Source organism: Notechis scutatus, chromosome 3 (genome assembly GCF_049901735.1).
Source record: "Notechis scutatus isolate UNSWTSFEM ecotype Mainland chromosome 3, rNotScu1.2, whole genome shotgun sequence".
Classification (NCBI taxonomy): Eukaryota; Metazoa; Chordata; class Lepidosauria; order Squamata; family Elapidae; genus Notechis; species Notechis scutatus.
The window spans coordinates 44968754-44981625 of NC_142011.1; the positions used below are offsets into that span (position 1 = coordinate 44968754).

Below are 12872 nucleotides of genomic sequence, written 5' to 3' on the forward strand. Positions count from 1 at the left end.
CTGTAAGCAATATAGAATGCTTGCTGTGAATAAAATGTATTAGTATTCACCAGTTGTGGGAGATTATTCAGCACCATGTTCATGCCAACACTGGGAAAATAACTCCCCAAATGCATTGTCTCTTTGAGAAATTACAGCCTAAGGCCACCGCTTGATATTTCATAAATTGCAAATCTGACTGAAGGCTCATAATCAGAACAACTAGCTGCTTTTCTTCCTGTTTCTTAATTTTTTTTTATTAAACTTCTGTAGTTACTTAAAGCCATCTTAAACTTGTACATTGCTTTCTAGAAAAGGTTCAGTGGAAATCAGTTTTAGCCCTGAAAAGTTTTCAATCCTGTGGGGCTATGGTCCATCTAGAAATGTGCTTAGAAATAAGCAAATTGGCCATTAAGGAGTTTGCATGCATCTATTATGTTCAGATGCTTTCTGGAATCAAGAACAAATCAGAACTTGGAAACTGGTGGCTTTAGAATTTACTGTTTTTTATGTTATTGTCAGGCCTCAATAATCAAGCCTTTCTCTTGAAACTACTCAGAAAACTGGAGACACCCACCAAAGCAAAAGAAATATAAAAGTAGATTTTTATATTTCTGGTATAATCCTTCCTCAGCTGCCTTCTTCAGATAGCAGAGAAAAGTAGGAATGGTGATGGTAATTGAGGAGTGGGCTTGTCTGTCTTCCACTAAATTTTGATTAATCTAGAGGTGGCTAGCTGGGACAAGGAAGGATTAAGATCAGTTGTGAAATAAAAACTCAAGTTAGAGTTTCAAGTAGGCAAGTAAAAGTTTATGCAGCTCTGAACTGACATGAAGTCATGATCCTGTAGGACAGGGGTGTCAAACTCAATGTCTGTGGACTAGATGCAGCCTTAGATTTGTGCTTAGATTTGACCTTGGGGCCACCCCAGAAACAACGAAGAACTAGCCCGTGGTGCCTCTGCCAGTGAAAACGTAATCTAGGAGGCCCACATACGGCCACCCAAGCTCCATTTTCGGCCGTGACAGCCTCCTGCACCCCTTTGCCAGCAAAAACAGAGCTCAGAAACCTCCATTTTTTGCTGGCAGAGGATTGCAGAAGGCAGTCATAGCCAAAAATGGAGCCTGGGCAGGCCACATGAGGCCTCCCCGAGCTCCGTTTTCACTGCCAAAGGGCTGCAGGAGGCCATCATGGCCAAAAAGAGCCTCGACAAGTAACATTGAGCTGGCCACGCCTACTCTGGACATGTCCATCCCAACCACATACACCCTGGCCCCGAGGTGAAACACAACTCTGATGCGGCCCTCAATTAAATTGAGTTTGACACCTCTGTTGTAGGAAATATCAGTTAGTCAAGAATTATTCTAGGGGCTTATTATAAGTTGCCTATTCCTGAAGGGTCAAAACTGAAAAAGTTCCTGCTTTGCCTGCTCTACTCTCCATGTCAAGGGCAAGTCTATTACCTTAATAGAACAATATTTAAATGAAGAATTGTAGAGTAGTATGAAAAACTATGATGGTTCATGCTCACAGTAACCAGCATTTTCCAGGCTTTTTCACAATATGAGTAGCAAAAAGAGTATTATTTTATTGTTCAGAATTCTGCTCAGAAAACTAACAGCTAACTGTCTTTCTTTCAAATGTCTGCTTAGATTACTTTCATATGTTTATCAGGTGATACTTTCATAGAAGACACTACTTAAAAATCATGGTTCCAGTTATCAATATTTGGCTTTAAAATTCAGGAAGATTTTAACTAAAAAAAGCACAAAACTATGGGTAAGATTCCAGTTCCATAAAACAGTTTACGGGCAACTTGTGTTGCAAAAACTGGATAATCCTATGTTTACTTTGCAGGAAATGCTATTAAGTTTGATGGGAGTTGTTTTCTAATTTTACCTGAATTTGGCTACAAAATATGATAAATGCAATGCATTTGTAGACATCTTATATTGAGAATGATTTATTACATGTTACACAGATTTATTACAGTAGCTAAAAAGAGTTATTAATACGTCTAGTCATAAAAGTTTCTGTATCACTGCTTAATTTAGATTACATTGCTTATGGCATGACTTTGGAAGACTTTGTTCATAGTAGCAGCCAAAAACAATCAAAAGTTCTTGGCTGAAAGTTCTGTACTTCATCTGTTCCTGCTGGTAAAAGACCTTCCAGATATAAGTTGCCATTATATATATTGATGGATACTGACAAAAGAAACATTAATGTGTCATCTAATCATTTCTGGCCATTAGCACCAAAGTTAGAATTGTGCCAATTACTTTAAGAAATCTTCTCTTCTATCCTCTGAACATCAGTACTTTCTTCTATGTATAGGTAGAAATAGGAACTTCCAAGCATCTTAAGAATTTCACCAAAGTAGAATGATGGAAATCCATGACTATTAATTAACACAACAATCAATGAAGATTTGTCATGTCAATGTGACCCAACTTAATCATCTCTCTTTCTGCAACACTCTGCTCATCATATATCTGGGGAAAGCATTTTACATTTGAATGTGTAGCGGAAGCTATTCCCATACCTACAGATTTTAAGATAGGTGATTTAAATATTTATATATGCAAAATAAACCTCTGTGTACACTTAGATTCTAGTTGAGGGACACTTAATTGTATGTAAATTGAGAATTCTGCCAGTGGAGGGTGGGGGAGGGAGGAGAGAAAACACATACCAAAAGGACAGTTAAATAGACAAAAATTGCCAACTGCTACCTGCATAAAAACATTCTTAATGCACACACACATACACACACAACCCAGTTGGATAACTGGAATCTTTCATGGGGAACAAAGCATGGTATAAACCTAGTAAAAATGAAGTGTAATATACTTGAGTTATTTTGATTAGCAAGGTTGCCCATCACCTTGCAAAATGAGATATGCCTGTTCACACCATGTGACAAGGCTTTTCATGTGCTCTTAACGAAAGGGAGACTTTCAGTAGGCATTGGGGGGTTTATTAATATCAGTGCTCTAGGAGAGAGACATAATGGTGATCCTCCTTCTGGCCACCACAGGCAAAAAAAAACCAAACAAACCCTCTGCCTTAAAAATTAGTATAATCTTTTAAAAAAAGTATTCTAAAATATCAAGTAGTTTTGCCTGAGTGAAACATAATAGGAAGGAAGGAGTTCTGACCAATCCTGAGAGTTAATTTCAGACTGAAGTACTCAAGTCTAAAAATTCAAGATGTAGAAGAAATGTGGACTCACAAACAGGGAAAAAATGATCCCCCAAATCCACATGGTTTGATCTGAGATTGTGAGGCCTTTTACAGGCAATTAAATATCCAAGCATTTGGGGGGAGAGGAGCAAGAAAATAAAAAGAAAAGATCAGTTTAAATAATAGCCATAATCTGAAAAAAAAAAAAAACCTCTGTCAATTTGTTCACAGAATTATTTTAAAAAATTGACTATAATCATAAGAAAAACAGGTTGGAATTGGAAACCTAGAGCATTAAACAAACACATTTCAATTCTTTATCTCAGCATCAGTTGACAATTGGAGAAGTGGGATAAAATCCATTTTAATTCAAAATCCTTCTTCTGTTTTTAGGACGGTCCTATCTTGAATAGGAATTTATTTTCCAATAAATGAAAACCAAAGTCTTTGTCATTTGTTGGAATTTGGAACCAGTGTAATCCATCATAGAAAATATCACATTAAGCTGATACATTGGATAATCTGTGAAATACTTGAGGAAAGGGTAATCTATCTCAGAAATATGGTGCGTACTGGACCATAACCTCAAGACTGCTGGTTTTCTTAAATTTAGGCTGCCAATTATATCTCAAACACATGGCAGACTGGGTGAGAAAAACTAAATGAACTGTAATAGCTTGTTTTAAATTTTTAACATTTCTTCAGTTTGTCTGCTGGGTCCTCATGAAAAAAGGCTATTTAATTGAAATCTCATTCTGAAAGATTTGGGTTTCCTTATGTTCTGGAAGCACCATGGAAATATATACAGTAAATAGAAAGTGTTTTATGTGTGTAAGATCTCATACTTTTTCTTTCTCCCATAAAATTAGTTTAACTTTAAATGAACATACATGTCTGTATATAAACATGCCTTATTAGCCCAGGACTAGGCTTTCCAGGCACATTTCATAAGGATTTTCATCCTAGGATTGAAACCACTGAACCTAGTGTTTGAGAATGGGTATGCCTGAAAAGAGACCAAAGAGAATGGAAAATTAATACATCTTGTAGCACTATTGAGGACTGAAGTCATGCGCAAAACCCACTTACCAGTGGCAACAAAAGCATCCATCAATAACAAACACCTTATTGTTTTCCCTGTAGTGGTTGAAGCAAGAAAATCCTTTCTACTAATATCCAAGTCATGTGGTCATTGAAACGTCTCCCAGCGACCAGACACTTGAACAAAGCATTGATTAGTTACCAGTAATAGGCTAATTAATTGTGCCTTTCCCTCATTGATTTCACAAGGACCTCAGGCTTTCTGTCTCAGGTTACACAGACTTTTGACACCCTAGTAAATGCCAAGGGTGGTGTAATGCGAGGCTTAATTAGCTGGATCTTTCTTGGTGGGAACATTCCTGGCACCAGTAACTTATGAACTAATCTTTAGTAGAAGTTCAATACTAATTAAATAGAAATTGTAAGGTCTCCTTAACAGAGTTTCCTAAGCTGAAACAAAAATTCTGTATTCACAGTAGGCTTTTCAGTTTTACACAGTACAAGACTTGTCAGTAGACTGTTGAGAAGCTGAGGCAACTGCAGCGCTTGAGGAGTTTGTTTTGGGGAAAACTGCTGGCTTTGGCCTAGTGGCTGGAGGTTTGACCTGGGCAGCCATTTTGACAGATTTTGCTGGCCTGAAGGCACAGGGAATGTCGCTTGCTGTGCTGGCACTCCGCTGAAAGGCTGGTTCTGGGTCCTTGAGGATTTGAGTATGCAAAGGGCTGGAAGGCTCAGAGGTGGGTGCAACTACAGGGGACATTTTTAATGGCTCCAGCGTATCAAGAACAACATCTGGTGTGTGTTTCACATTGCTTTGCCTTTCCAGCTCCCGCAACTCATTCAGAGCAGAATTCATAGTAGCTTCGATATCCTGCAAAAAAGAAAAAAAAAGTTGGATGTGACAACTAGAAGCTGGGTTGACCAATTGTCAATAGTGAATAGGAAATATGAAGCAAAATGGACAGTGGTAGACGCAAAGGCATGGAAGGACTTGGAGCCAATATTAATCCCCTTGGCAAGACTAGTATCATCCTTGCCTTGAAACTAGAATACTGCTAATAATATCTAAAAACCTGTCCTTAGGGTTTTAGATGGCAGACAGCTTAGTTGGCCATGCAAGTTTTCATATAATTTGTATAAGTGAGCTGTAGATATTTTCTTTGAACTTCATTAACATTCTCGGTCTCCTTTTTAATCCTTCAAACTAAAATTCAGAAAACCAGTGAATTCCATGGTTTTACTCTGATTCTGAATGATGGTTTTTAAATGGAAGCTTTTTTTTTTTTTAAAAAAGCTTTTAATTAGTAAAACTACAGCAGCAAAAAATCTTGAACAGATTATAACAGAAGTCAAAAGGGCATACTGATCTATATTTTCCTCAGATCTGTTTCCTCAGTCTATAGAAAAGGAGAAATTACCCACATTTTGAGTATTTTTTATCCATTCCTTTGGTATACCAAGCTGAACCTTGAGAGTGCTGAGATTCCTGAAAAGAATGGAAACATGCTTAGCTGCATGCTAGCTTCATGGTTAATGAGTGGTATTCCACTTTGCATCTGGAGCATGGCATATCTCAGCATCTCCTCATTGATGCTACATATTTTATGGCATTTTAAACATCCATAAGCTCTGGAGATGTATGAAAAATGTTGCTCACATGATACCTGTCTCTTTATGTGGTTAATGCAAGAAATAATGCAAGAGACAAGTAGGGAAATGTGTCAGGCAAATCTCTTCTCTTGTTTCAGTTTTAAGTCCACAAATTTACTTAGCATTTCAGCTATGGATGTGGACTTGCCTGGCATAATAGATTTTTGGACAGCTGAAATGATTTAACATTTCCATGACTCACAGTTTGGCTACAACATTGTAAGTTTCCTCATAGATATTTTAAAGGCACTAGGGGAGGTAAATCAGTCCAGGAGGAGAAAGAGGAGGAAGCAAAGACAGTAACCCAATGCCTCTGATTGCAGTCTGAAAAGATTTTAAAGCTAAATACAGATCTTGGAGAGATAGTGATGTCAGATGAAAGATGAGTATTTGAAATCAGACCTGGGAGGATATGAAAGGACAGCTATAATTTAATGTAACCTTTTTTAGTTTTATTGATCAGATTCCCTTATGGAAACAATGAATTACATTTTGGCAGAAAGAGGAGAGAGGATAAAAGCAGATTTTAATTGAAAGCAAAAATATATAAACCATTAAAAACTTTGTAAAGAGATATCAAGGCAAAAATATCCAAGTATATGGAAAGGATAAAACACATTTGTGAAGAAGAGAACCATAACAGATATTAACAATTAGACTACAGAACAGGAAATAAAGAAGTTGACTCTTGCCCAAGCTGGTAAAAACCAAGCCATAACATCTACCTATTTGCTGGCCAAAATCATAGAATTGGAAATGATGTTAATATTAATTTAAGATTGCAATTACATGTTTTTGAAATAAGTAATGTAATACATGATTAGTATACGGTTATATTCCAATTGTCATCTGGTTATATCTTTTGCTAATTTTCAACATGTCAACACAACTTGAAAAGAATAACAAGTAAGAATTTCTTATATTTAGATTCTATCCTTTGAGAGTGGCATAAGATTCTACTTGAGTGGCTGCATCTTGCTGCTCTCAAAAATCGTTAAGCAAGGTCAGAACTGGTTAGTATGAGAGACATTAAGAAAAACCCATGGTTGTTGGCTATATTGGGAAGTTGGGAAAGAAGGTACTGTAATGGTAGGCCACTTTTATACTGTTGCAAAGAAATTACATGAATGTCCCTCAGAAATTTGCTCAAAGCCTGCAAAATTAGGCAGGAAAAACACATGAAATAGCTAGGAGTTAAAGGCTGTGGCTTAGCCAATTAAATATAAGTACTGCTGCTATCCCAAAACCTCCTTTTCTGTGTGCTGCCTTTTGGAATATGACATTATGACTTTCCCCCTCAATTCCAGTATAATTTCAGTTTTGGAATGCATTGCTTTGCACTGCAATATTCTCATGTTTTTTGTTTTTTGTTACAAAGCGATCACATATTGAAAAAGGAAAAACTGGCCAAAAATCCAAGCATAACTGAAGAAAAAACAGTAATGAAAAACTACTCTCTATGTGTAGTACAATATCGGTAAACTTAGCTGCGCTGTTGTTTATGGATACTGGAAGTTTTTAAAAAATTCCATCTGCTTTAGTATTGCTCATCTCTAATGTCTTTAAAATGTGGGCAGAGCTGCTGAAAAGAACTAATTGAACAAAACTGGATACAAGACCCTCCTGATGAACTTAAGATTTTTATAGTATGTTTATATTGGCTTGTATCTCATGCTGGACTATTTTAACCAGAATGCTGGACTATTGACCTTTTATGAAAGCAATACATCAATAGTGAAGAGAAGGAGAGCCCCATGTTTGTGCACGTTTTAAATCTGGCTTCACCATCCAGCTTGGGAGAAAGTTCCAGCTAAGAGACAAGGTATTTTCCTGTGTGGGCTTGGTTTAAATGTCTCAGCATCCATATCCGGTCACAGCTGTGTATACACACATGCAGAGAATACCAGCCCATATTTCTGCCAACAGAAACAAAGTGAGCCGCTTTGTTCAAAGGATAGCTTCTTATCACAGACAGACACTGAGAAAGCAAAAAGGAAAAAAAAAAGTCCTAAAAAAACAAGGCAGGTGGCTGTTCTTCTAGACGTCTTCTCTTGTGACTCTTCAACATCTAACCGGCCAAGCACACACAAAATTGACTACAGTTTGAAAACAATGATGAAGAAAGCCCTGCTTTTCTAACATTTTGTGCTCAGAGATTCAAACGCTATTGATAGAAAAGATGCTGGAATCTTATTATCTTATATCTTATCATTAAGAAGTGGCTCAGATTCCATAAGGTTATGAAAATATTTTCCCAGATGATTTATGAGAAGTAAAATGACATAGTAAATCTTTATGAATAATAACAGTGATCAGAAAGCCATAGATTGAAGAAATAAATCAAATTTCAATTCAAATAGTTATTCTACAAAATAAGAGGAGCTATACTGGTGAGAGTGATTAGGATGCTACTATGGAGTTCATTCCCTCACTGCTGGTCTCATTAGGACCTCACTTTATTAGCTGCAGAAAACTAGAGAAGGGATGTAAAAATTTTCAGATCTATTTACAGTTCATTTTATTAAGCTAGATTATATAAGTGATAAGAGATGATCTTTGATTATATAGGATAAAATCCAATTAAAAAGCATACACTGTGTAAAATGTAAGATTTGCTGAATCTGTTTATAGGTAACTACAGTTCCATGATGTTAAATATTTGAACGATGTAAGGAGAAAGAACTGATTTTCTATTTACAGTGCTACTTTAGTTAAAGGGAACATGAAAATCTGGCCAGTTCCCTCAACAGTATTGGCTATGAAAACTTTTTCTGTTATATTACATATAATAGAGAACATATTTTTAGCATTTGGGTTTACCTCCAGAAACAGAATAAGCTTCTCCCAAAGTTTAGGAAGTTACAAAGTTCTCAATAAAATATGTATGTCTGTATTTAATGGAGATGCTTTTCAGCTCACGATATGTTTCTTTTCCAGCCTCCTTGAATCTGTGAATATTGATCCTACACAGACAAAATGTAGTAATTGTTTCATGCTTTTGGGATTGATTAAACATGCAGCAATCACAAACTGAGCTGATGTTTTAGAAGTGAAAAACAGACTTTCAATTTTTTAAAAAACTGTAAAATATTCAGATTTGAATTTGAAATTCAAAATCAAAGGTTACCTCATAATTCAAAACTTGACTTGTTTTGATCACCTCTAAGGGGACGTTTCCTGATCTGAAGCAAATACTGAAGCAAAATATACATTATTGACATCAAATAATACTTGTTGCCCACATCAAAATATTCAGAGAATATCTGGAAAATATTTTGAGTATTCTATGAATGTAATGAATATCAACATCAAACTCACCAAAGAGATTTTAAAATGATTGCAGGAGATGAAAGGATCGATTTGGTATTCTTTTAAGATCACCCTGGCCTAGAATTTCATTACCTGTGCAATGACTTCAGGATCCATGGGTCGGTGGTTATTAAAGCTCTTTGACCTTCCTGCAGTCACGTTCTTCCGGATATGGGGGCTATCTATTCTGTTCTTTAGAGAGGCATGCCGACTGAGAGAATTGAGGCTCCCATGGCCACTGATAGAGCATGCATCTGGGACTGGTACATCCTTTGGGAGGCTTTGGCTCATAATGGGTTGTGAGGAAGGACGAGGACTGGCTATAGCTCCAGATGGTGTGGGTTCCCCCAGCGAGCTGGGCAATCCATGGCTGTCACTCTGACGGAATGCTCTTCGTATACTCCCTGACTCAGGCTTCTTTCTTTGTCTGTCATTATAAAAGCAATAAAAATGCATTTTTCAAACAACATGGGTAGAAATAACTTCTGGACAAAGGCAATTTCAGAAATGAAAGAAAGTTGCTCAATGAGCATTCTGCAGAATACTACCACTTTACTTTAGTTGTTAACACTAGTGAACAATACCTTTCTAGAATGCTTTCAAAATCTTTGCTTTTCAAACACCTGTTTCACATTGAAACTCAGACATTTTAAATGGATGGAGTATATTTCATTCGCAGAACAGGTTGCGTGTGCAACTTTTGCATATCCATATTACGTTGCACACAGTAAGAAACAGACACTTTATCTAACCCAAACTTGATTTTTATATTTCAGGATTTAAATAAAAAGCAATATTAAATGGGAACTGCTATATCATATAATCATGTGAACTACCCTATGTGGAGCCCTTATAATAAATAAATCAAATAAATAAAAGATTTTATGGTTCTGTACATGTGATTTTACAGAAGCTTATCACCCTGGGAAAGTTATATAAATGGGAACAAAAGAGCACAGGCCATGAAGAAAATAAGGTGAGTCCTTCTTTGTTTGACACTGATGGGAGGACACAGAATCAAGCGGTGCTAAAAGGTATATCCTAAATACTTGAAAAATTAATAAGTCTCATTAACATTATAGATTTGGAGATCATAATAGCAGGGGACTATTTTCACTTCACAAGAAATAGTACTTTCTTCCTAGCCAATGGACCATTTTTATGCTATAAAGAAATGCTGATAGGGCTTACTTATTGATATTTGCAAGATAAATGTCAGCCACATGGCTGCCGCTTGGACAATTTGAACCAGCTCTGGCTGTCACTTTTTCTTCAGGTGGCTCGGAATTGATTTCTACTTCAGATTTTGGGCTTGATCTTTCAGACATCCCATCCTCACTAGGAAAGAAAAAACATACAACAACTCTATGTTATATCCTTAAGCTGCATTATTAGGGTATAAAACATAGGTGCCATGGACATTTTATCAACACAATTCTTTTACTCCCTTGCTTAAAGGGATCTTCCGTGGAGTAGCCAAAAAGCAGTTTGTAAAACTATTGAGGAAGATTTTATTGATAAGTTCAAAAACATAAAACATAGAAGCAACATTTCAGAACGCTCTACATGAACAAATGAAAAACATTTCAATGAATCATCTTCAGAAATAATGTTAAATTGATTCCTGCTTTTCTAAACACACAACTGTAAGAAATAACATACGTGTCCTGGACAACAATGTACTGATGAGGGATCAAACCGTCAATGCCATTGTGACGGCCTTCCCACCAGTCGTCAGAAGCCCGGTGATAAAGCAGGAGAGAAGCCCCCTTTTTGAAGGACAGCTCGCGTGCAGTTCTGCCCGAGTAGTCAAATTTGGCTATTGCTTCAATGGGTTCACATTCTAGAACAAAATGGGAAAATTTTCTGAATTTGTTATCCTGTGTGTGTGTGTGTGTGTGTGTGTGTGTGTATACATGCATGCGCAGGTTTATACACAATGTCCTAGAGGCTCCATATAAAGACATTAACAGAAGCACAATTTTATAACCCAGTGATCATTTTATAATCAGCTAAGTATCATCAATCTTAAACAAAGGGAAAGGTAATGTAAACAAACAAAATGAATATTAGCAGCTAACAGAGTGACATCAGATTTTGAGAGCAAGTACAGCATAGGTAATGCATGTCATCCCTTCTCTCTGCTTTTTTTTAGCACCTTCCTGGTGTCCTTTCCCACCAGCCACCAAATTTCCCAAACTTAGCAGCACCTTCTCTTCCTTCTATTTCCTCAAATACTGCTTCCATCAATGTGCTGGTTTATGCTCCCACTCCTTATTGCAATGATCTAAGGAGTATGGAACAGACTCTCAGTGTAACAATGGTCCATCAGCCCATCTACCCCTAAAGTCTTGAAGTGTTTCCCTTTCTTTCCTTTTCATGTGCATCTGCCAATATCCTTGGCTTTTCCTCTTCTTACCTCCTGAACAATTTGTTTGCTGCCTGTAACTAGAACAAAACACTTTTCATTTTGTCCTATCACATCCAAACTGTCTGTTTTGATTCAGGTGCAAATCATCCCAAAACAGTTGTTCCATACACAAAACAATTTGTGCACGGAATGTTCTGCACATCTTTAACTAAAACACTTATAAATTTAATACCGATGTCCGGTGTGTTAAATGTTTGTTGCCATCAGATAAAATGTGTGAATCTAAAAATATGTGCTAATTGCCCAATAGCAGTGGAAGGAAAAGAACATTATTGCAAAAGGAATATAATGGAATCAATTTCTCTTACAGGTTATTTTTCAGAATTCATAATGATATTTTTCAAGTTTTGTGCAATACCCACAATAATGTTCTTCCAAGATGATATTTCAATGTTTCATTCCAAATATGTGAAAAAAACGGGACTGTGGAAGAATCTGTCAGACACAGCTTACCATCATCACTTGTATGGTGTTCAATAGTTATATCCTGAGTGGCATCTTCTGTGGAGGCAGTCTCTCCATGAGGACTTTCACTGCAGAAGAAAAATGCACAGAAGGTTAGTTTATGGCTGCCATCTTTGTCGTAACCACAATAATTAAAATGGTATGTGGCACCTTTTCACCTAACAGTATCTTATCTTTATTTAATTCAGTTTTGAAAAGCACTGTTGGAATAAAGCTGTGTATTATCATGTACTTCAAACTAAATGTGCTGATAGTTGACTGACTGATCATTTTTCTCTTTGATTTTATTTCTGAATGGGAAAAGAAGCTCCTTCGTGACACTGGAGGATAGAGATGAAGTGCTTCAGACAGCCAGAACATACCCTTTTGTGATATCCTGAAATAAGTGAGGTAGATGGTGAAAAATATTATCTATAGTAGCAATAGTGATCACCTGAATTTCCCTTAGTCTAACCCAAATCATCGGTCCACATATCTCATATGGTCTATTCTTTATGCCTAATAATTTTAAATTTAAATTTAAATCTGTGGCGTATGAGCTCTGTTGGTAAATTTTAACTTCTCTAACATTTTGCTGATATAACAAACATGTTTCAAATATGAAATGTTGGAGGCAAGAATCTTCAATTCAGTATTGCTTTATTCAGAAAAAAAAATACTTGTTAAGGTTGTGATAATCCTATGGAGGACTCAGCTATTTCAGGAAGTGCTCTCCCATCCCCTCCTGCTGAATTCCTTTTCCCTCAGACATGAAAAAAGATCTCTGTAGTTAATGGAAGGTGGTAGAGAGAAAAAGTCAAATGCAGAAGTC

General features: G+C 36.6%; 1 protein-coding gene across 6 annotated transcripts in view; it reads right to left on the reverse strand.

Annotated features, from left to right (window-relative positions):
• Window positions 1-1926: 1926 nt before the first annotated feature.
• SRGAP2 (SLIT-ROBO Rho GTPase activating protein 2) overlaps window positions 1927-12872 on the reverse strand; it is a 230962-nt gene continuing 220016 nt past the window's right edge. For 4 of the 6 annotated variants that reach the window (XM_026676786.2, XM_026676784.2, XM_026676785.2 and 1 more), the window contains exons 19-23: window positions 12050-12129; window positions 10828-11008; window positions 10357-10503; window positions 9259-9592; window positions 1927-5077 (exon numbers count right to left, since the gene is read on the reverse strand). In XM_026676786.2, coding sequence (XP_026532571.1) covers window positions 4697-5077; window positions 9259-9592; window positions 10357-10503; window positions 10828-11008; window positions 12050-12129 — 1123 coding nt within the window. In that variant the 3' untranslated portion in view covers window positions 1927-4696. Of the gene's footprint in view, window positions 5078-5628; window positions 5693-8983; window positions 9051-9258; window positions 9593-10356; window positions 10504-10827; window positions 11009-12049; window positions 12130-12872 lie in introns of all 6 variants that reach the window. The other 2 variants (XM_087959643.1, XM_087959644.1) reach the window with 2 other exon arrangements.